This window comes from Eurosta solidaginis, chromosome 3 (genome assembly GCF_040869045.1).
Source record: "Eurosta solidaginis isolate ZX-2024a chromosome 3, ASM4086904v1, whole genome shotgun sequence".
NCBI lineage: Eukaryota > Metazoa > Arthropoda > Insecta > Diptera > Tephritidae > Eurosta > Eurosta solidaginis.
The window spans coordinates 15,434,052-15,457,094 of NC_090321.1; the positions used below are offsets into that span (position 1 = coordinate 15,434,052).

The window sequence follows — 23,043 nt, forward strand, 5'->3', positions numbered from 1 at the left end:
AGATTCTTTTCCGGCAGATGCAGCAAAACCATTTCTCAGGACCGGGGTCAGGAGACGGACCCGGATTGGATTCGATACCTTCCCGGAGCAAAAGAATATGTAGCAGTCCTGCTGCAAGGAGCTGCTGGGAGGATGACAGTTTGTGGGAGGGACGCAACAAATTAAATGAGGTTACACTGAAATGACAGTCCTTGGTCGGGAAAAATCCCGAGTCGCTTCGGTACTGCCTTGGGAAGCGATTAACTTCATTGAGCTCTATAGGTTAAACTGGCCGGTCAATAAAGACCGCCCATAAACTAAATGTGTCAATAGTACTTTGAACTCTATAGAATTTAAATGAGCTACCATGAACACATCTAGAGATATGCAGTACGAAATATTGAATTAGCATGATGAAATGAATATTCAGGTGTTCTCATCCCGTTGACGTTTTCCCTTATTCTGACAAGTTCGGCATGCATAATTTAGAGGGTTGTCTATCATACAGAACTGCCTTTGAGTTCTACTACGATCGTAGTAGATTTTATTATTCGTTTAGAAATATTATAACTATATAATCCGTTACTATAATTGTAGATTAATTCCTTTGTATTCCCTAACAGAATATAGACAAAATTTGGCAGAAAACGTAATTTATTTGAAGAATTCGTACGAAAAATGAAGCAATCCAAATTTATTACTTTTGAAATATACGTAAATACTGGCATTTAGAGCTGCCGAAAAAGTGAGGTTATATTCCCTGCAAAAACGCTCTCGTCATTCCACGTCATTTGAGTAATCATTTTACGGTCATAGGTTATATCCATAGTCACATTTGCATGGGCGTGATTAGGTTTTGTGACCAAATTTTTTGTAGGGTTGTGACTTCTTTATTATTACATCATGTTGAATTAGTATGAGCTCCTGTCGACAAAATCCGAAATATTCAAGTTAAAATTATCGCAATCAACTCAAATAATTGTTTATTGCCACGAACTTAATTGGTAACCAATTAAGATATATATTTTTCTCTACCACCAGGTTTCCAACAAAGTTCCTCAAATCGATTTATAAGTAGCACCAACAGCTTCATTGGAAGTCCATCTACAACCAATAAGGCGTTAACTCCTACCGATTTTCCGATACTTCCCAATGCACAGCCGAGCACGAAGTTCGGCGTCGTACCTTCTGCTACTAATGTCGATGCTGGTAAGTATACTGGTGGCTTTGGTGGATCTCCAGGAGTGTTGGGCAATGGTAAACTGGGTTATGCAGTGCAAGCAAACGGGCCCAAGCAAGGAGCAGTTCCAGGAACCACACCTACATCAAAACAAGCTACAAATCCTAGTATTGCAAATCGTATTGGAGCCGCCGCACCTGTTGGTTTCAATAAGTTCCAAGGTTCTTTTGGTGGTCCACCGGGCGTATTGGTGCCTTTTGACAACCTCAAAGGCGTATAATTTTAAGTAAGCACAACGAGAAGTTCAGTGGACTATGGAGGATTATTTATTTTTAAAACACTGGCAATACATGCATCTCTATTAATATAAGAAAAATTCTAGTTTTCGCCAGAAGTTTTGTATAAGCATTGTGAATCGGCAAAAAATGTATACAGCGCTTTTGTAAACTTATCGTTTTTGTTGAATGTATTTATATATGTTTGAAAATTTTTGCGTGATACAAACTTTTTTGTATGTAGCGATTTTTATACTTACTATCAATATAATGACATTTTAAGACAATGAAAATAATTAAGTAACATTTAACTATAATTAAGGTTTTTATTGATAGGTTTATGAATATGATAGTAGTTGGACTACTATGTACAATGTTTATGTGATGAAAATATGGGAATGAAAGGTTTAAAATTAACAAGTAGTAAAAAGATCAAAGATATTAAATCTAGTTATAGCCGTAAATATGGGCTGATGACAGCACCATTCATATTGGGAATTAGTCAGCTTTTGTTTGCGCATTTATCGGATTCAAAGTGATAACCTTTGGTGAGGTTTGTATTGACGTTGTTGAATTATTACCGCCATTGCTACCAACGTCCTGCGCGGCCGTCGGAGATTGACCTACTATAGTTACTGTAGGAGATGTGGAGGTCCCCGATACAGCCTTCGCAGTGGGCAAAATATTCACTACCTTACGCACAGTCAAATTACGATTAAGTAGTTGCGTTTTCAATTGAGGTGTAATTTGCTTTAATCCACCAGGCTTTAAGACTATACTGCGACCTACTACAGTTGGAGTGCTTGTATTTGTTGTATTTCCAACAGAGGATGAAATAGCAGCTGTGCCAGCAGTGGTACCAATTATTTGTACTTGTGGTAAGGACTTTGTCGAAACATTTAAAATACCAGAAGTCTGACGTGCACCAATGCTAACTGGAGATTTTAGTGCTTGCAAGTTAACTTTTTTAACAGATGATACTATTGGAGAACCAGCGCTTCCACTATTAGTTGTATTTGCTGAAATCTGCGTCGTTGCTGGGCGTGGTACAAGAGTTGTGGCAGATGTTTTTGGATTAGTAACAACAACTTTAGTGTATTTTGGTAATTGTTGTGAAACATTTGAACGTGAAATAATATTCGGATATGGTTTCATTGTGTTGCGATTAATAAAGACAACCTTATTTTGTTTATTTGTCTGTTGTGTTGCTTGTTGTACAATCGGGCTTGTAGAAGTTTTGTTTATAATGTAATTACCACCACCAGTTTTCGGCGATGTAACTGCAACAACGCTTGAGTTTGATGTTGGAGAATTTGCCTCCTTAATTATTTTCTGGCTTATTATCAATTGTCCAACACCTAAAGTATTAAGTGCAACAAATAAAACAAAATATAACGCTTATAATACTAAGTAATATGTTTTTATGTTTAGCGTACCTGGCTTCATGTTCGCTGCTGAGGACACAGCTACATCTGATAGATTACCATCATTATCAGCAAATACAATAGGCATGTCAATGATATTTGAAAGATCCATATTTGATGTTGATATGCCTTCAACGGTTGTGTTTGTTGTGGTTTTAAGAGCGCTTAAAGGCGAATTGGCTAATTGCAAGTTACTGCCACCGCTGGTATTTTTTAAAACTGTATATTTTTGCTGTGTAGTACCAGGTGGTGCAGCTGTAACAAATTGTGTAGTCTGACCATTCGGGGACTTTAGTGTGAATATCTGTTGTTGATGTGTAGTCGTGCTGCAATTCGGTGATGTCGACACAATGCTTCCTATAGATGTACTTCCGCTATTCTGCTGCATTGAAGCTGTCTTAATTGTATATATTTTTGACTGTGATTGCATGGGTGGCTTTAATTGCACAAATTGATTTGACGGTATCATTTTTATTTTGGCACCAGCCGGCAAACCCTGTTTTTGCATTGGATTCAATAAAGCAGTTTTTATTGGTGTTGATTTTGATGGCGCAACAATTTCATAATTTGTAACAATCTTTTGTATGCTCTGTGAGGATTCTGCACTCGAGTTGAGCATCGAGCTATCTTGGTCAGTTGAGTCACCTAATATTGATTGAATTGCCATATTGAGATCATCGTTAGTGATTGAAGTGTTGGGAGAAATTTGTGCTTTTTGTTGTTTTTGAACATTCTTAGTAGTTCCGGCGTGTGTTGCATTTGCCGCTTTAGTTGACGTGGTTGTGTTTATAGTTAGTGGCCGTGTACGAGGACGTCCCACTGTAAATAATTGGTAAATTTTATTTATAAAAATTACCTTAATTTCAAATAAAATAAATAAATAAAATAAAAAAATTTTACCCTTTCGCTTTACTTGGAACGGGTCAGGGACTTTGATTTTTCTTGGTTTTTCTTGGATATGGATAGGATTTCAAGGAAAATATCGGGTTGGTTAGACCATGCAAATTTAATGTTAATTGAATTTTGTTAATATAAATTATTACAAATTATTTATTAGCTTTAATATGGAAATAGTAAAACAAAGAAATATGTACATACTTGGTTGAATGCATTTGCTTTTCATCGGTGTTTGTCCTTGATCAGAATTCATAGCGTCACCTTTACGTTTGCGTTGTACAGAATTGGTCTTACTACTACCATCAATGTTGTTGCTAGCGGAACCAGTACTAATTGCATTTCGCCCTTGTTTAGTGGATACCATGCTAGTAATAGTTGTAGGAATACGTGGGCCAGGTGGATTAGTAAGGATCCGTTTGATAAATTCATAAACTTCATCCTTAATTAAGAAAATGAATTTGGCGAAATTAAAATGTCCAAAACATTATTGCATATATGTACATACCACAACCATTATGTCTACCATTGATTGCGTTACATTTTCCAATCTTCTTCGGCTTTTAGGTACACGTAAAACGTCATCAGCACTGCCCACTACTACCAGCGACGTCTCAGATTGCATTTTTTCACGCAGTGATTCAATTTCCTCCGTGCTAATGTTGAGAAAAAATACGTGTTGAACAAAGTTCATATAAATAATATAAATGTTTAATAGTTTTACCTTGATTTGGCCGAATTTTGTCCAATTACAAACAAAATTGGTATTTTAATATCCAATATGCGATCATCGGGTGCACCACGTACTCCATTAAATGTGTTATAAGCAAATCCCATACACACTACACAGGCTACATTCTCTGACATGGCCACTTGCAATGCCAGAGCAGCACCAGCGTTAAAGCCAATAAGTATTATGCTGCGTTGTGTATTCTCATTTCGAAGTTCCTGTATCTTAACGCGGGTTATTGATACTATTTGCTCCGCAACTTGGTCCAAAGGCTGTCGGGCTATATGGCCAACTGTTCTTTTTTTAAGGTTTTACGATTTATATTGCAAAAAGAAAGTCTTCATGACATCCAAAAGCGCGTATCAAATCGTCGGCTTATATTCAATACCCTCATCAGCAAAAAAAAAATTTCAAGAAAGCAAAAAAAAACGTTTTGGCAGCTGTATTGTAAATTTTTCATAATATGAAGTACCCAATGGACTTTTGTATTCTAGTCTGTAAGATTATTCTAATCATAGACTGAATAAAATTAAACAACATAAACATAAACTCAGATTTGCTTAGTTTAAAATTTGAAAAAGTTTGATATTCGAATGGAAATTATTTTCATACAAAATATTGTTCATAGATTTTATTGCAGAGCAAAGAAAATATTAGTTTTTGGCTGTAGCATTTATGTCGAACCAAGTATTGAGAATGATAATAGTTGGTTAAGTGATAAAGAGTTCCAAATCGAAGACCATGATGTTGGTTGTCACAGCAGGTATTATTTGAGCTAAGTTTACAGTCATATATGAAACGTGAGTTAAAGATCATTTTACCATCTAAAACTCATTTTCGTTAAATTTGCTGATGGAGTGTATTGAGTATAAGGCATGTTTTTTCAAATTTTACTACAGTATTTTTTGTCATAACGCAGCCACTTTTTGTAAGGCGTAATGTATGTATATAAAATATGTATTGAAGCTCTATAACGAACTCACCATTAGCCGGAAGTGTTACTTGAACAACTTGTGTTATGCTTGCCAATTGGTGATACCATTTTTGTAGTCGTTTTGGTACGGGGCCACTAGTAGGCACTGACGGCAAAGCAAGAATCACTGAATTGTGCGTTAGCTTGCGTATTTTTGTATTGACACTTGGTTCCCATTTATTTTTCATCACTGGTGCTAATAGTTCTTGGCTAAAATTTAAAGGTCGTGCAAATAACATTTTGTCTATTAAAGTTGGTACTTTAGATTTTAAAGTTTGAAGAATGTCTAAGTATGAAGCCATGTACGTTGAAGGCAAGGAGTCGATTAGCAAACAATGCAGCCATTGCGTTAGGCGTGAGTCCCAAGCAATGCCAGCTAGAGCTTTTCGCATACGAGAAGCTGATTTATCAACTACAGCACGACGTTGCATGGGTTCATTTTGTCGGTTAGCATTCGCCAATCGTCCCAATTGATCATTATCCAAAATGTTCGCAATTTTGCTAAAGAGTTTCTTTTGCATGTTGCTCCATCCAACTCTTGAATTAATAGAAATTTATTACATGAATATTTATTTGATATTTACATAATTCATACTGATTTATGCGCGCTTCCCAATCATCGTCATCAGAATTGTTGTTCTTAACATATTTTGCAATTCGAGCACATTCATTCATAGATTCCTTCGCCCCAATTTCATTATACGAAGGCACATTAGCTTGATTACTATCGTCTAAATCATGCTCTTCAAGAGGATGTGCATGACACGATGGACATTGAGGGGTGCGTCGAACTAGTATGGTTCGTGCTGGTGACAGGCCGGTGCTAACACTTCCAGCAGCTCCTTTGTTATCGCGTGTGTAGCTATGTTCCATTTTATTACTACCAGTACCACTGCCGCCAACAGTATTAGCTGGTTCACTTAAGGATTCAACGGTATCTTGTTGTTGTTGCTGCAAGAAAAATTAAAATCAGACTTTATAAGTGCAGTGTGGCACTTATTGATTCTAAAAAAATCTGACAAAATAATTGTGAAATCTGACGCAATATTCTCAGGTAATTAATTCTGTGTATTATTGTGATAAATAATTACTATTTTCATTGATGCCGCTCCTGCCAGTGCGACTATTGATGCTTCATCTATGATTGATGCGTTAACTGTGATTGATGCTCTCGGCCGGGCCGACGCACCCACTGTAATGCAATTAGCCACTTTTGCATATGTTTTTTGAACGTTTTAGGTCAATGCAATTTTATGTGAATATTTGAAACTTTTAACTGCTTATTACAACTTTGTGAATTGCATTCGCGTTTTTTCTTACGAGCGTATGCACGTAAGCCTTGGTAATATTTACAGTTTTATACATATATAACACATTTCTTATTCGCACAACAGTGTTCTATTCATTGTTTACTATATAGTTTGGCAGCTTAAACAGAGGTTATGTTGCGAATAGAGTGGAAGGCAGTGGACTAGGCAGTCGAATGTCATATAATGAAGGAATGGTGTTCGGAGATTTTTCAAAGTTAAAAAAAAAAATGATAAAAGCTTTAATATAAATAAAACTATTGTTTTAATAACAACAAAAACGCCATATATATTCTGTATACATAAATTTGTAAGGATTATCTCACTTTAAAATTTGAATTAAATAATCTAAAGTTTTTTTTTGAAACTGAGTCGAGAACTGTGCGTGTGAATGTGCGAATTTTCACCGATCAGCTGTTAGTTGCGCTACTTGCTAAAATTTACAATGGTTCTATTGCCAAATTTTTTCGATTTATCATATTTTTCTTATTTCGCAATATGGCGTCTTTTTTCAGCGATGCCACCCTACAAGAAAAATTAGGAATATACTTTGGGAAATAAAGCCTCCTCATCCTCTCGTCCTAGCGTTTTCTAGCTCCTTATGACGCTCCATTCGCACGCGAGTGTTCTGGATCACTGGGAGACGTGATGTCGCCGGCCGTTGGGTTTGATTTAACCCATACGGCTAAAGGCCTCGCACTGGCATCTATTTTTGAAAACGTAGGTTTTGTAAAGGCAGCTTTGCCAAACTAAAACAAGATATAAACAAATTATCTGGTTCACATTGTTGTTATTGCATTTGCATGCAAAATTATTTATCTGGGCCCGTATTACGTGTTAAGATCCGAGATCGAAACTCATTTTTGAAATCACATTAGTTCTTCAAGGGTGGATCGGATGAATGGCATATTTGAACTAGCGACAAATAGTACTCGGTAGATCCATTCTTTGTTATAATTTTTAAAAAAAAGTTTGACAGTTGCATAGTTATTGCTTGCGTGAAAATGGTTTTCAGGCACTGATCGTTCAAGATTTGCGACCGGATAATGGCAACACGCGGCAACTCTCTTCATGCAACTTTTTGATATTTCCTTTAAATTTCTTTCTAAACATTTTTTTTATTAATTCGAAAATTTAAAATAAAACACCACCCAGCCAGCATTTTTTTTTAAATTTTGATCAAAAAATATTTAAATATCATACGCCAAGATGATTAAAAACCTTCAAATTTAAAAGCATTTTTGTTCGACAATTAATGTATCGTTGGGAGAAAAATGTACCTTAAATGTGATTATTCTTGAATAATCATTTATGATTCCTATTTCGAAACGCTTTTTATTCATATTTGATATCATTGTAAAATTGAGCTTTAATTGTTTTAGAGCAATATTTGTCTGCTTTTTAGTCATTTTCTTATCATATTCGTGAACATATTTCAATCGTTTGGGTTGAGATTTTTGAATAATTTTTATATATACTACTTTTATATATCCTATATAGCAGGGATGCACCTTAACGTTAAGCTAATCGTTTATCAAAAAATTTCCACCGTTTCCGTTGAAACACTTCGAAATATTATCGATAAAGAAATTATCAAAATAAATTGTATCTCGTTTTTAACTGAAACGAAAAGCTTTCGTTAACGTTAAAAACGTTAACAAAAACGTGATACTTTATGTTTGAATTGTGCTGGCAATGCTATAGCAATGGTGAAGCCGTAAGGTGGCAACAACGAGCGCACACACACACAAACTCTATGTAATTTGTTTGTGTAATTCGTTGGTGGTAATGTCAAAAATACTTTGAGAAATGTTCGTACTGTCAAAATTCATAAGAAAAGTTGCAATCAGCTTGGCTAATGCTTTCACCTTTAATGACTCCGCCATCAATCAGCTTTGCCAGCATAGTTTGAAATTAATAATCAACATAAACGATTTGATTTCGTTTTGATATGGCAGAAAACGAAACGAAATCATTTCGTTAATTTGACGATCTTAACGTTAATAAACGAAACGAAATGACTTCGTTTCGTTTATTAACGTTGATTATCGTAACGAAATGATATCGTTTCGTTGGTTAAGCATGCCTGCTATATAGTTTGGCAGCTTAAATTGAGTTTATGTTGCGAATAGAGTGGAAGACACTCGAATTCAGTGAAAGAAGGCACTCGAATGGAGTGGAATGAAGAACAGTAGGAAGAGCAGAGTTGTATTTGATTTATATACCTTCAAACATTGTATCAATATTAAAGATAAATTTAGAAAAAATAATTAAATACTTGAGTATAAGCAAACATTTTCTTTTAGTTACTGTAATTAAGGTGTTCTAGATGCTATATATTCAAAAATTATAACATTTTATGTCTGTTTAAAAATTTAACTTGAATTTCCCTAAAGATTTCCTTAATATGGCCATCAGTGATGTTTGTGTGTGTGTGTGCTGATTTTGACCGATCAGCTGTTAGTTGCGCTACTTGGTAGTTTACAATGATAAATGCTTTCAAATAACTCATTTGGATGTAAGCATTTGAGGTCAGTGTAAATGTAATATATCACATTTACGCTGCACCAAATTCGTCATTTTGGGTAGAAAAAAACGACGCATTTGCGACGCATTTCTGCGTACAAAACGCATCACCAAAATTACTAATTTAAGCGCATTCCATGGCATTTGGCCTGGCAGTGCAATCCACACACCTGATTCACACACGCTTTTGCCGTTTTCTAACTAAAGCAAACCCGGCATGAACACAATGGTTAAAAGCCACGTCACATAAGCAGTTTTTCATATACTCAATCTTATGCATAATGAGTAGATTGCACGTATTTTTATGGAGAATGGTAGTTTAAGCGACACTGGCGTTATCTGATATGAAAAAGTAGCCAACTTCTTACTTTTGTTGCAAGCAAAGCATAAGAAGAATTACACATTTGCTTTGGCTAAGGGTGCTTCACTTGCCGAGTCTGAAGTTCCTTCATATTTACAAACGCAACATCTTGCGTGATTGTGACGATGCTAGTGGCAAGCATAAAATTGCGTTGAACGCATCTATATGAAAAACTTCATTGTGACTCGGCTTTAAGCTGGAGACATTGGTGCTTTATCGGTAACCGTATCGGTAACCTTATAACAGCTGATTCGACCAACCTTATGAGGATCAATGCAATCGATTATTGGTACCGCTAAGGTCGTAACCGTATCGTAGCCAACCAATTGGGTTTTGGTTTACCGTCGTAACCATAAACAGCTGATTACGTTAGGGATACGGATACAGCGGTACGACATACGGCACCAATGACTCCGGCTTTAAAGCCAAATTAAACTTCCTTAACCCTAACGCCATAGTCGTAACCATACCCATATCCATAACCATTTCAATGTAATCGATTAATGGTGCCTTAACCTAAAAATCGTGAAAATTTCATAAAAATGATGAAAACGCAAAAAATTACAAACATATTCCACAAAAAATAAGTATCTTAGTCATAACGTATCCAAAATAATGAAGAAAATCTAAAAAAAGTTATTAAATTCACCAACTCAAATATTTTTAGGTTATGGATATGGCGAGAAACCAAAAACCAATTGATTGGCTATGGCGTTAGAGTTATGGTATGGAACGATTAATCGATTACATTCCTTTCCCTAAGGTAGGTTCGATCAGCTGATTTATCTGGTTATGGCTTTATGGTTATAAGTCACCATTAATTCCCCCTTTAAAGGCCGTGCTGTATCAGAAATACGTCTGTTAACGCCAAACTGACAATTCTAACAGAAACTGGGGCCGTATTCACTAACTATGAGTTTTTAAATGTATATTTTTCTTTCATACAAATTATATGAAGAAAAAGTGTACATTTTAAAACTCACAGTTACTGAATAGGGGCCCTGGAGGCCAATTCACGTTCTGTGAGTGTGAATAAAACGAAAAATAAGCTCATACAAGTTTGTTCAAACGCATGGTTCATATATATACATCTGTAAAGCAACCAAATATGTCTGTTTAAATTGTCAAAATCTGTGTATTGGTGTTGGTGCGAATGGTATGGAATGAAAACATAAAACTTAGCAGTTTTTGTATGTGTAAGTAAAATGTTGCCAATGGGTTGGTTTCATTTTGAGTTTGCCATCTACTTTTGACAATCCCTTCGACCATGCAATGACATAAATAAAATCAGCTGATGAGATGAGCCAACCTGTACATAATTGAACCATGGTTCAAACGTATGAAAATTCGTTTTCATTTTATCCCTTCACAGAAAGTGAAAAAGTTAATTGTGACGCCGCCATCAATACCGGCGAATGAATTTCACGTCATTATCATTTGCATATGGCAGCACATTTTACTTGGTCACTTTATATTCCAATTTTTTATTTTGGTTTGTGCATGGCGGAACGTTCCGCCATGGGTTTGTGTCGTCATCGTTCCTCACTTGCCCCAAACGCCCTACACAGATGCAAATTTCATCATAATTTAGTCGAATTTCCTTAAACAAAATGTTTGTCGATGCAAAGTATTGGAACAAAATATATTTGAAAAAAAAATAAATATAGCCACAATTGGAAAATACGGTTTAGATAGCTCTGTACAAATCATTTTTACCTCTTCTTCATCCTCTTCACCAATGGCGGATACCGTACGCGGTCCATCACCTTCTTTGCGTTGTAAGAAGTCTTCAAACAACTTCATATATGACGAACTCATCATCACCAATAATTTTTAACTATAGCAGCCACTATACAACTTCACTTATTTCTATAATAATTAACAAAATTAATAAACAAGCCAGAATTTTCACAATGTGCGCAATAGACAACAGTCTCGAACCATAATTTTGCCCCAAACAACTTCACAACCAACTCTTCAGCGCCAAATGTCGCAAATTATGACGAACAAAAATTAATTTAATGTGGAACTGCACTCCACACACTTGTGTTCGCATACATTTTATTTATCAAATACTACAAGCGATAAATGTCTGAGCAAATAAAATAAGTGTGCTTCTAAGCGTTTTAATATTTGGCAAAAATTTGCTAGCGCGTTTTGTGGATGTTATCTTGATAAGAGAATATATGAATATATAGATTTTGACAGCTCGTGCAACAGATTTGCCAGGCGGCTGCCTGACTGTCAACATTTAACAGTCCGTCACATAAGAAGTGTTTCAAATAGATGTCTTTAACGCAATGTTATGCAGGATGTGTAGATTGCACGTAATTGTACGCAGAATATCGGATCGAGCGAAACTGGATGCATATCACATGAAAAAATAGCCAACTTGTGTTACAAGGAACGTATAAGAAGAAGAATTCAGTAAACATTTGCTTTGGCTAAGAGCTTTCACCCCTTACAAGGACATTTATTTTCCCACATGTTCTTTTCTAACATTTTTCACATTTAAAAACTGCAATTTCAAAAAATAATACGGCACAAAACATATAAGCAAGTATTTTTATTGTATAGTGAGAATGTGCCTCGCAAAATTTTGTATGTGAATGGGCAAGGCGGAATAAACCTCAATTACCTAGTCTGAATTCCGTAATATTAGCCGTGTTTTTTAACACGCGTATATCCGTTTACGCTTAAACTTTATATTGACTGCTAAGAGACAAACTATAAATACACCTCTGAAATTGCTGCGCATAAATTTTGTCCTACTAAATTTCAATACGCATTATACTCAGATGTAACTGAAATATGTGTCTTTGTTTCACCCTGTACACTAATTCTATGTATTATATGTGTGTCCACAATTCATCGCAACTGATTCAGCTATATGTTATACCCTATGGCCATCAGAGCGTTGCGTCTCCGCTTTTCGGTACACCCTGTTGCTGTAGCTAGTTGTTTTACCACAGCCGCTAGATGGGTCTCCTAAGCATTATCTAAGCGAAGATAGGCGTTTTTTAACACGCGCAAACGAAACGTATACGCGCGTGTTAAAAAACACGGCTATTTATAGATGCAGCATCCAGCGTGATTTTGCAGCTTAATATTGCGTTGAATGCATCTATATGAAAAACTTCATTGTGACTCAGTCGTCATTTGGCAAATTGCAGTTTATAAATGTGAAAAATGTTATAAAAGTACCAACAAGTGGGAAAAATAATTTCACTTGTAAAGTATGAAAGCATCCTCAGCCGAAGCAAATTATTATTCTTACTTGGCGTCGCTCAATCTACCGTTCTCCATAAAAATACGTGCACTCTACTCAACATGAGTAAGATTGCGTTAAACGTATCATATGAAAAACTGCTTGTGTGACGGGGCTTTTAAGATTGCGTGGGTTATTTTTCTAAATTGTGGCCTAAAGTCGCTAATGCAGAGAGAATGAATGTAAATGAAGAGGGGCAATACAACTTTTATATTTTATACTACGAATATTCTTACGTTATTTAGCATTTGCGTGAATAAAGAAACTAATATAATAGCCATACGCATTCGTGAATAAAGAAACTAATATAATATGTATACATAAAACCAGCGCGCTGTTGCATTTTATCAGAGTTGCCAAAGCAAATTTTATTATTAGTTATTTGCATGCAATATTTTACTTTTGGCAACTCTGTTCGATCGTCATGGTGTCGTGATCACTGTCGTTAAAAAACCATAGTGTACAAGTACAAGTGTGTTGACTTATCTGTCAAGCATTCTGACAGGCACTTGCTGGATTCGGAATGACAGCGAATTCAAAATGGATACCATTACCGAGTGCGCCGAATGATTGAAAAATTGAAAAAGTCGATACGATTGGTAAACAAAAATGTTGTCGTTGAGACCAAAAATGCGACTCTAGACCTGAGATTTCCATCAGGTGAGCGAGGCTGTTTGTAGTTTTGACGTTTATCGCTTAGTGAACACACTTGTATAGGTACACTATGTAAAAAACGAGTAATGATCGGCTGATGGTGGTCCGCAGACGCATTGCAAAGGAGTATTGTTAGAGTACTCCAACATGAAGAAAATGGAACACGTAATCCAACAATTTTTGCAGGGTTATTATTGGGCTAAACACCATTGTAAACATCATTGTAAATTCAACATTTTTAATTAATAATGATAAATAACACGTGAAGCAACTACGCTTTACGTGACTTTTGAGTCGTTTGGCACTTGCGTGCGTCTACATCTGACTTTGAACATACGCGCATGAATTGTTTCAATCAATAAGCAGCGCAACGCCAACGTCAAAGTAGAACACAAATAATTAAAAATTTAGGGTTCTGCTTGAAGTTTCTTGCATTTTCTGAAAAATATAAAAGTTTCAATCGCCGTTCAACTAAATAAAAAACATAATGTTGTATTATGTTGATTTCATGATCGATCAGCGGAGACGGCGGAACAAATTCTCCTGGAACGCGACGCTATCTGATGAGGGCACAATAGACCAACAGTCGCAATGTAATCCCCAATAAATTTTCTATCTATCGTCATGTTATAAAAATGGTTGTATTTCATTTTTCCTCATGAAATAAATCAAAATGTGACTCTTTCTTTTGCGTTCATTGTGGCAGGGAAACTTTAAACATGCCTTATTTCAAAGTGACACTTTATTTAACAAATCACTGAACGATTTCTTTCAAATAAATTGCTTTTAGCGTTAACCGGAGATGGTGAAAACGGCCCCTGGAATTGTTGCTTTATCGAGCAAGAAAGTTAAGATATAATGCGTAGGTATAAAATGTTCGCATGCATAAAATGATTTTCATTACATAAGAGTGGTATGTCATTGAGATTTAGTTCTGCTAACTTTAACACAGTTATTTTTTAACATAAAGTAAGAAGTAAAAAACATGATTTATGACTACATTTATTCGTGTTTCATTTATTTTCATTGAGGAATAAAGCTGGAGACATTGGTGCTTTATCGGTAACCGTATCGGTAACCTTATAACAGCTGATTCGACCAATCTTATGAGAATCAATGCAATCGATTATTGGTGCCGCTAAGGTCGTAACCGTATCGTAGCCAACCAATTGGGTTTTGGTTTACCGTCGTAACGATAAACAGCTGATTACGTTAGGGATACGGATACAGCGATACGACATACGGCACCAATGACTCCGGCTTAAATCGTAAAAATAACAATCATATTATTATAAAGTATATATGAAGCCCCATAGACAAAATGAGTAATAGAATGAACATTAGTTTATATATTACATAGTTAAAACGAAAATCTCCTGCTATAAAAGTAATAGAATGAACATTGGTTTGTATCACAAATCACCTACCTAGATTGCGCATTCACCAGTTCAAAATTGCTTCGTTCTGCGCATCTACGTCATAGTTGACTCTTGAGCGAATAAAAAAGAGCGAGAAAAAGAGCTAAAGTTTAATGCTCATTATACGACGCGACATGTAGCGACGAAATATACTTTGCATGTATTCTTATGGAGCCATGCACCCCTAGCGACAGTCGTACGACACGACACGACTAAGTTGACCACCAACTAGGCAAAAATGCCGCGAATAATTTGTCGGAACGTATAATGTGCGTCGTATAATGTGCATGAACCTTAAAGGAAAAGAGCCAATTTATACGTCATAAAAAACAGCTGATCTAATGTTTACAAGCACAAAGCGCAATCTTCTTGTATGATTTGTGAATTTGTATATTACATTTTTAAAATGAAAATCTCCTGCTAAAAAGGTGCAAAACCTAAGTACATTTTTTCATTTTCGTACTTAACTACCGTCCCTTTTGTATTTGCGGATTTTGGGTAAATTTTCAAAAACTCCGAACATCATTCCTTCATTATACTTCATTCGAGCGCCTTCTTTCACTGCCTTCCACTATATTCGCAACATAACCTCAATTTAAGCTACCAAACTAGATAGTAAACAATGCTAAACACGATGGCGCTTGGGCAACAGCACGTGCTGAGTTTTTCTCCAGATGGAAAATGGTTTGCTTTAATTAATGATCAGGGTATTCTACGATTGTGGGACACGGAGACAAATGAACTTAAGCAGGAATATACACCAAATCTGCAACTGTCCGGACCATGCACTGCACTCACGTGGGTCATATCCACTGCTCCAGCTGCGGAGTCCATAGAAGGAAAAAAATCTAAGAAAAATAGAAGATCTTTAACAAATACCCTCTATCTAGCGTTGGGAACTAGCAACGGCCGCGTTTCCCTCTACTCTTTTGCTTTAGGCAAGGTAAGGAGTATTATTACCAATGCGGAATAATTTAAAAAATAATTCTTAATCGATAGATTGAAAGAACGCTAAAAGGAGATGGACACAATGGTAAAGTGACCTGTTTGGTTCAAGATGGTGAAGGTAATATCTATAGCAGCGGAGAAGATTGCCAGATATTAGTTTGGTCACTAACTGAGGAAAAGAAGCTTTCGTCGTGGTCTGTTGGCCCGGAAAAGCCATATAGTATCGTTTATTTGCCAATATCAAATAATTTGATAGTTGGAGGACGCCAAATCAAAGTTTATTCCGTTGCCACGCATGAGTTAGTACAAACTTTTACCGGCCACACTGCGGATATAAATATGTTGAATTCATTAGTACTTGGTGATCGTGTAGAATACGTTACTAGCACTTCGCGCATGGAGCGCATAATATGCCTTTGGAAGGTTGGTAAAAAAGGTCGTAATAAGAGTGCTGCTTGCACACTGCTCATGGAAGATGTGGCACATTGCGTTACTTGTCAAGTGGATAACCAAGGCAATGTACGTGTAGCGAGTGTAACACGAAGTGGCGTGATACATGTTTACCTAATTGGCATAGAAAGGTTAGCACTTTCAATACTGTATTTAGGCATAATTTTTAAATTACCTTTTCTTATTAGCTTAAAACCAGAAAAACCAATTAAACCAAAAATAACCATAGAAGTGGTATCTGACAGCGAAACGGTAATTGCTCCAATACCAGCTATTGCCGTATCGTTGAATTATAGCAGTCAATCCAATGAATTGATTTTTGGTTATGGAAACCAAAGCTTTTTATGCTTTGAACGTTTGACACCGAACTTTGTTGAAAGACATCAGGTGCTAATACGTACGGACCCAAAATCTCTTTATCTGGCAAGTGGAAAAGGCAATAAGAAAGACGTCAAAACTGGTTCAACACAAAAAACGATAACTCCAATTGTCAATGAAGCCGATGTGGAATACAAATCCTCGACGACAGTATCAAAAAAGAAATTAAAGCCAGTTGAAATGCCAATGGAATCGCGTCTTCAGAACTTGAATTTAAATGCACCTCCTGGTAGTGGAGCGCCACAAGCCCAAAGTAAAGTTCAATTGCTGGTGCAGGCTCTTCATAGCAAAGACAACGTGTTGGTATTAAATCATAGATTGCGCATTGAACAGAGAAACAGATTTGTTTATCCATATTTCCAATTATAGCCTCTTATGTTCGGTGTTGCATACACATGACATTAAAACCATACAGTTGACCCTTCATAAACTGCCAGTGCAATATGTGGGTCCCTTGGTAAATGAGCTGACGCAATTCATGCAGCAAAAGCGAATGAAGTAAGTTACGATTCAATTCATTTATTATCTATCATCTAAAAAATACTTTGCAGTGTGGAATATGCGGTTGATTGGCTTAAAGTTCTTGTACAAACACATTCCAGTCAACTAATGGCTTTGGGATCTGAGGATCTGTTAAGTAAATTCGGTCCGTGTATTGGTTTAATAGAACACCGAGTGAACTGCCTTAATGAATTAACAAAGTATGTATTAAATCTTCTAAAATTCCACTAAATTATTAAAATGAAAATTTTGTTTAGAATTCACGGCCGTCTGGAATTGTTAATAAATCAAATAAAACGAAATACCGAAGAAGATCACTTAAATAGTGCAAATGTATTGGTTTACGAAGATAATGGTATACAAAAATAGCTTTAGTTGTATATCAATTACCATATAGGTACTTTACTATTTTACAGATTCATCTGATTCTGATTTAGAAGAGGAGGGTGAAAAGAGCGGATCGAACGATGAATGGGATGAAGATATTGAAGATACAGAAATTATGGACCAGGACCAAGATGGCGAAAATAACGAAGGTAGTGGAAATGAAGATGACGAAGAAATGGAAGTTTAAGCATAAAATATGTATGCATACGAAACTGAATAAATAAATAAAGTTTTCCTGTCGTAGTACCGAAGTACATTCATAGTTATGTACTTTACAACATTTTCGGTAGTACCAGGATTCCAGCTTCACGATTTTTTAACAAAAGAAAAAATGTTTTGTTTCAACATATAACATCAATTTTTATTTATCTTGAATACAAGCAATGCTAATAGGTTTTTAGGAAACTAGATGAGCCCTGTATAATTTCTATTACATATTTCAATAGCAGTATACGATACCGTTAACAAAACCTAAATTTCAATATAACTATGCATGTTTATGCAGTTAAATTTCTCTACGTTATTCATTTTACTTACAAAATGAATTAAATTCTAGCATCAATACAATTGAAAACAAATTAGTTAAATTCAGTTTGTAGCAACTTAAAAAAAGAGTAAGCTTTGAATGTATATAATATAAAAAAGCAAGTTATAAACTATGTTTAAAAATTATAATGTCCCATATTACTGTTGTATTTTGTGCTTGATGGTTGGAACACACGTAACTGCAATCTTTAAATAGTATTACTGTTTGCATTTACCAATTCGCTTTGAGGAAATTAATAAGTCCATTTGTGGACGAATCATGTGCTGTTACTTCCCCATCCGCAGCCAATTCTGGTTCTATTGCCTTGGCTAATTGTTTACCCAATTCAACACCCCATTGATCAAAAGAATTAATATCCCAGATTGTACCTTGAGTGAAGATTTTATGTTCATATAAAGCTGTAAACAAAAAATATTATGTTCAGATGTATGTATATAAATTAAAATTAATTACCAATTAGAACCCCCAAAATGAATGGTGTAAACTTCTTCACCACAATCGAATTGGTTGGCCGATTGCCAGTAAATGTTTTATGAGGCAATAGAGCCTCTAACTTCTCCCCAGATAGGCCTGCCTTTTCCAACTCTATGCGCGCTTGTGCTGCTGTTTTTCCTTGCATTAACGCCTCTGTTTGCGCTAAAAAGTTGGCTAGCAAAATTTTATGATGAGCACCACCACCAATGGGGTTATGTGTTTGTGCTGGTGCAATAAAATCGCATGGTATTAATCTTGTACCCTGATGAATTAGTTGGTAAAAAGCGTGTTGGCCATTTGTGCCCGGTTCACCCCAAACAATTGGTCCGGTGTTGTAGTCCACCACCTTAGAATCGGTTTTTGTTACGAATTTTCCATTGCTCTCCATGTCACCTTGTTGAAAGTATGCCGCAAATCGATGCAAATACTGATCATAAGGAAGCAATGCATGGGTCTCTGCATTAAAGAAGTTAGAATACCAAATCCCCAAAAGAGCAAGAATCACTGGAGCCTTTAAAGTAAAAATTAAATGTTATTATATATACACATGTATATATATATAAGCATATAATCGTAAATATGTAAGTATGTAGCTGAGAAACTATAGAAATAAATGCGTGTTCTACAGTAAATAAAAAAATGCAGAACTCACATTTTCTTCCAACGGTGCAGTTTTAAAATGGTTGTCTAGATAGTAAGCTCCTTCGAGCAGTTGTTCAAAATTTTCAAAACCAATGGATAGGCAAATTGATAAACCAATCGCAGACCAAAGCGAGTAACGACCACCCACCCAATCCCAAAAGCCAAACATGTTCTTACTGTCAATACCGAATGCTGTCACCATTTCTTTGTTTGTGGACAATGCTACAAAATGCTTAGCTACAGCAGACGGCTATTATGAATAAAAGTATATGAAACAAAATATGTATTAATTTTAAAGTTTCTTCATAAAAAACATACGTCTTTAGCTTGCTCCAGCAGCCAACTCTTAGCCGATGTAGCATTGGTTATTGTCTCTTGAGTTGTAAACGTTTTTGATGCAACAATAAACAAGGTGGTCTCGTAATTAACACTTTTCAAAACCTCTGCCAGATGTGTACCATCAATATTCGAAACAAAATGTGAATGTAATCCCTTGCAGTATGGTTTAAGTGCTTCAGTCACCATCAATGGCCCTAAATCTGAGCCACCGATACCAATGTTAACCACATCAGTTATTTGCTTGCCAGTGCAGCCACGCCATACACCTGATATTACTTGATTGGTGAACTCTTTCATATGCGATAACTCTGCACGTACCAACGGCATAACATCATTACAATCGACCAGAATTGGATCATTTCCGCGATTGCGTAAAGCAACATGAAGTACTGAACGATTTTCGGTTATGTTAATGGGTTCCCCAGCAAACATGGCATCGCGTGCTGCAGTCACTTTACGCGCTTTTGCTAAATCAAAGAGCATTGGCCATACATCCTCTGTAATGCGATTCTTTGAGTAATCAATTAATATCTCGCCATCTTTGGGAGTCTTTAGACGCAAGCTAGAAATAAGGGAAGGAATAAGGGTCGATAAAATTTATTTTATTTTAATATTTAATGTACATCTATCAACATGTTGTCGCTATAAAGACGCTTCCCGAAGGTCTTAGGGAGTGTTATCGAGGTTGATGGTTCTACGCCGGATATAGATCCAAGTACCTCTTTGGAAAACTGCATTTAATTTTTCTCAAACATACATACATATCCAGCTATACAGACATATGTAATACCTATGTAAATGTATATATTTGTATTTCGTAAGTCAATGTTAAGGTCATCGTCAAAGCGGTATGTTGTTTATTTGTAAAAGTATTTAATTAATGCAATTTATGAAAATATCATTGATCAGAGAACTCCTTTCTCTTTTCGCAAATAATTTACACAGAGCCTCATATCGCATTTTATTGTAAAGACATAACTTAAATTTTAACTTTTCGGGATTTTATAATAAATGTGTATATAAAAACCAGCGGGTGATGAGGTTGTCTTTAAATATTTTTTATGAAATTATTAGTCGTTATGCCGAAAAAGGAATAATGACTTTTTATAACCTTTTTTATTCACTGGATTACGTTCATTGGATTGTAATGAATCCTTTAATTTAGACAGATGAGATCGTGGGATGTGGTTGTTGTTGTAGCGATTAGGTTACTCCCCGAAGGCTTTGGGGAGTGTTATCGATGTGATGGTCCTTTGTCGGATACAGATCCGATACGCTCCGGTAACACAGCACCATTAAGGTGCTGGCCCGACAATCTCGGGAACAATTTATATGGCCACATTAAACCTTCAGGACATCCCTCCCTCCCCACCCCCAAGTTCCATGAGGAGCTTGGGGTCGCCAGAGTCTCGTCTGTTAGTGAAACGGGATTCGCCGCTCGAAGGTAAGGTTGATAATTGGGTTGGAGAAGCTATATATTGCGCTACACAACCCCTTGAATCCCGTGGGATGTGGTCTTGCTGCACAGTTTGAGGAACGGAAAGCGAGGTAACAAGTTGAGTTCTTTATATCACATGAGGCCCGCAAATGCCAAAGTTGAAGAATACGTTGTAATTCGGGTGTATGGCCAGGTTTATAGAGCTTGTTTAAACTACAGTTGAAGGTGATCAAGGTCTAAACTTCAATAGGACCTGAGCCCATCATGCCAATAAGGTCACATACAATAAAGGAAGAATTTAGACAAAAAGAGGCGTGCCTCAGAGAACAACACTGGCGCGAAAGTTCAGGACTTCGGCAGGCAATGGCTCTAATAGGAGGGTAGAACCCAAAGCGATACAAAGCTATGATTAACCACCCAAAAAGTAGCCTTAGGATTTTAACAGGCATACTCACACGACACTGCAGGCTAAAGAGCCATATGCATGAAGGCACCATAGACCAATATGCCGCAGTGCTTAACCTCACAACATCTACCTATCTATGGTCTAAACTTACCACTTATCCGTTACGCATGTAACTTAAGATATGTATGTAAGTGTGCATATACGTCAATGCATTGCGCTATTAATTAAAATGTCAATTGCTTGTTCGTACATACATTTTACATATCGTTAGCTTAATTCACAAAGGCCCTAACCTACAGATTTTTCGAAACTGCCTTTTTCACAGAATTTGCTGATACTATATTGAAAGACACCCCAGAAAAAATTGAAAGTGTTATGCTACTTTTAAAATGCTATTTAGAGAATGTGAAAAAGTTGTCCTTTAAAATTGTTGGGCATGACCTTTGTGAATTAAGCTAACGTTAACGTCGTCGTTAATACAACAACAACAACAACATCAACCAGCGCTATGTATAACAATTTGTCGGAGAATATGCATAACCGCTTAACAATAAACTGCAAATCCATGTAACCGACATTTTTAAAATCACCTGTTACGAATTCTATTTATTTATTTTGATTAGAACTATAAATGAGTATGCCAATACCTTTGTGCTAATATAAAACATCGAATCCATGGAGGTCAGTTTCGTAAAACATCGGATTGTGCTTAGGCGCGATTGCAAGGTCGATAAGCGTTTAACACTTTCACCGAAAAAAATTTGGGTATACACATCCATGAAATATGTAGATACTTTGTTATACTAGCTAATTACCACCCAACTTTTCTACACCAACGAAGTATCTGCCTGCTTCTTTTTTAAAATATCCTCAAAAGTTGCTATACAACTTACCTATATTTTTTGAAGCGATTTGTATCCTGAGCGAAAAGTTCTTTCATATTTATTTCTTTACCGTGCGCATTGTAAAATTGTTCCAACTTTTGGTATGCCGGCTCCTGCGTAAGCATTGGTAGTGGTCCAGCCATTTTCCAAACTTTGTTTAGTATTTTGTAATTCAACTATCGGAAAGTTTCTCGTTTGTTTAAATACTGAACTGAAAATTACCCAACTAAATATATGTTCCTGTTCTTGTATGCTGACCAGAATTTCAATTGATAAATCAAGAAATTTAATTGATAAGCCTAAGAAACTTTTACGCGAAAGAGTAGAAAAATTGAGCCAAATCAATTTTACAACATTAACGAAATAAATTAAACTCCATTCAATTTTGTCAATGTCGAATGAAAAACTACAGCCCTGTAAGAAATCGTTTCCACAAATAAAGCTTAGTAAAAGGCAAGGTGATGGCAAAGCGAATTCAACCAATTCGCCGTGCATAAAAATTTCAAGCAAGGCGAATTCAGTAGAGGTGTTATCCCAACAGCTGATTGCTTCTTCTTGATAATTTTCCTTACAAAGCCTTTTACAACAAAATGTCAGTTAATCGAAATCTATGAAAATTTTCTTTTGGATTGACATTCTTCTGCACGGCGAATTGGTTGA

At 36.0% G+C, this 23,043-nt stretch overlaps 4 protein-coding genes across 30 annotated transcripts in view; 2 read left to right on the forward strand and 2 right to left on the reverse strand.

Moving 5' to 3' along the window:
• LOC137243342 (uncharacterized) overlaps positions 1-1,751 on the forward strand; it is a 47,613-nt gene extending 45,862 nt beyond the window's left edge. For all 25 annotated transcript variants that reach the window (XM_067771035.1, XM_067771017.1, XM_067771028.1 and 22 more), the window contains one exon: positions 1,021-1,751. In XM_067771035.1, the coding sequence (XP_067627136.1) occupies positions 1,021-1,439 (419 nt within the window). In that variant the 3' untranslated portion in view covers positions 1,440-1,751. The remainder of the gene's footprint in view (positions 1-1,020) is intronic.
• Positions 1,736-11,832, reverse strand: Rcd1 (Reduction in Cnn dots 1). 3 transcript variants are annotated; one of them, XM_067771013.1, is made up of 9 exons: positions 11,591-11,832; positions 11,366-11,518; positions 6,051-6,406; positions 5,466-5,992; positions 4,477-4,774; positions 4,261-4,408; positions 3,957-4,194; positions 2,871-3,677; positions 1,736-2,792 (listed from the first exon to the last, which is right to left on the reverse strand). In XM_067771013.1, exons 2-9 carry the CDS (start codon positions 11,468-11,470, stop codon positions 1,933-1,935), a joined length of 3,339 nt encoding a protein of 1,112 aa, XP_067627114.1. In that variant the 5' UTR covers positions 11,471-11,518; positions 11,591-11,832; the 3' UTR covers positions 1,736-1,932. The 3 variants fall into 3 exon arrangements, with proteins under 3 accessions (XP_067627114.1, XP_067627115.1, XP_067627116.1); XM_067771014.1 differs by lacking the exons at positions 11,366-11,518; positions 11,591-11,832 and adding an exon at positions 6,547-6,927; XM_067771015.1 differs by lacking the exons at positions 11,366-11,518; positions 11,591-11,832 and having other exon boundaries at positions 5,466-5,990; positions 6,051-6,189.
• Positions 11,833-15,597: 3,765 nt separating this feature from the next.
• On the forward strand, positions 15,598-18,322 carry LOC137243344 (WD repeat-containing protein 43). Its single transcript, XM_067771043.1, has 7 exons — positions 15,598-15,932; positions 15,989-16,518; positions 16,576-17,064; positions 17,135-17,263; positions 17,317-17,466; positions 17,524-17,621; positions 17,683-18,322. The coding sequence occupies exons 1-7, from the start codon at positions 15,612-15,614 to the stop codon at positions 17,838-17,840; spliced, it is 1,875 nt and encodes a 624-aa protein (XP_067627144.1). The 5' UTR covers positions 15,598-15,611; the 3' UTR covers positions 17,841-18,322.
• Pgi (glucose-6-phosphate isomerase) lies at positions 17,988-22,815 on the reverse strand. The gene is made up of 5 exons (XM_067771044.1): positions 22,393-22,815; positions 19,635-20,217; positions 19,327-19,566; positions 18,654-19,185; positions 17,988-18,598 (listed from the first exon to the last, which is right to left on the reverse strand). The coding sequence occupies exons 1-5, from the start codon at positions 22,524-22,526 to the stop codon at positions 18,411-18,413; spliced, it is 1,677 nt and encodes a 558-aa protein (XP_067627145.1). The 5' UTR covers positions 22,527-22,815; the 3' UTR covers positions 17,988-18,410.
• Positions 22,816-23,043: the final 228 nt, after the last annotated feature.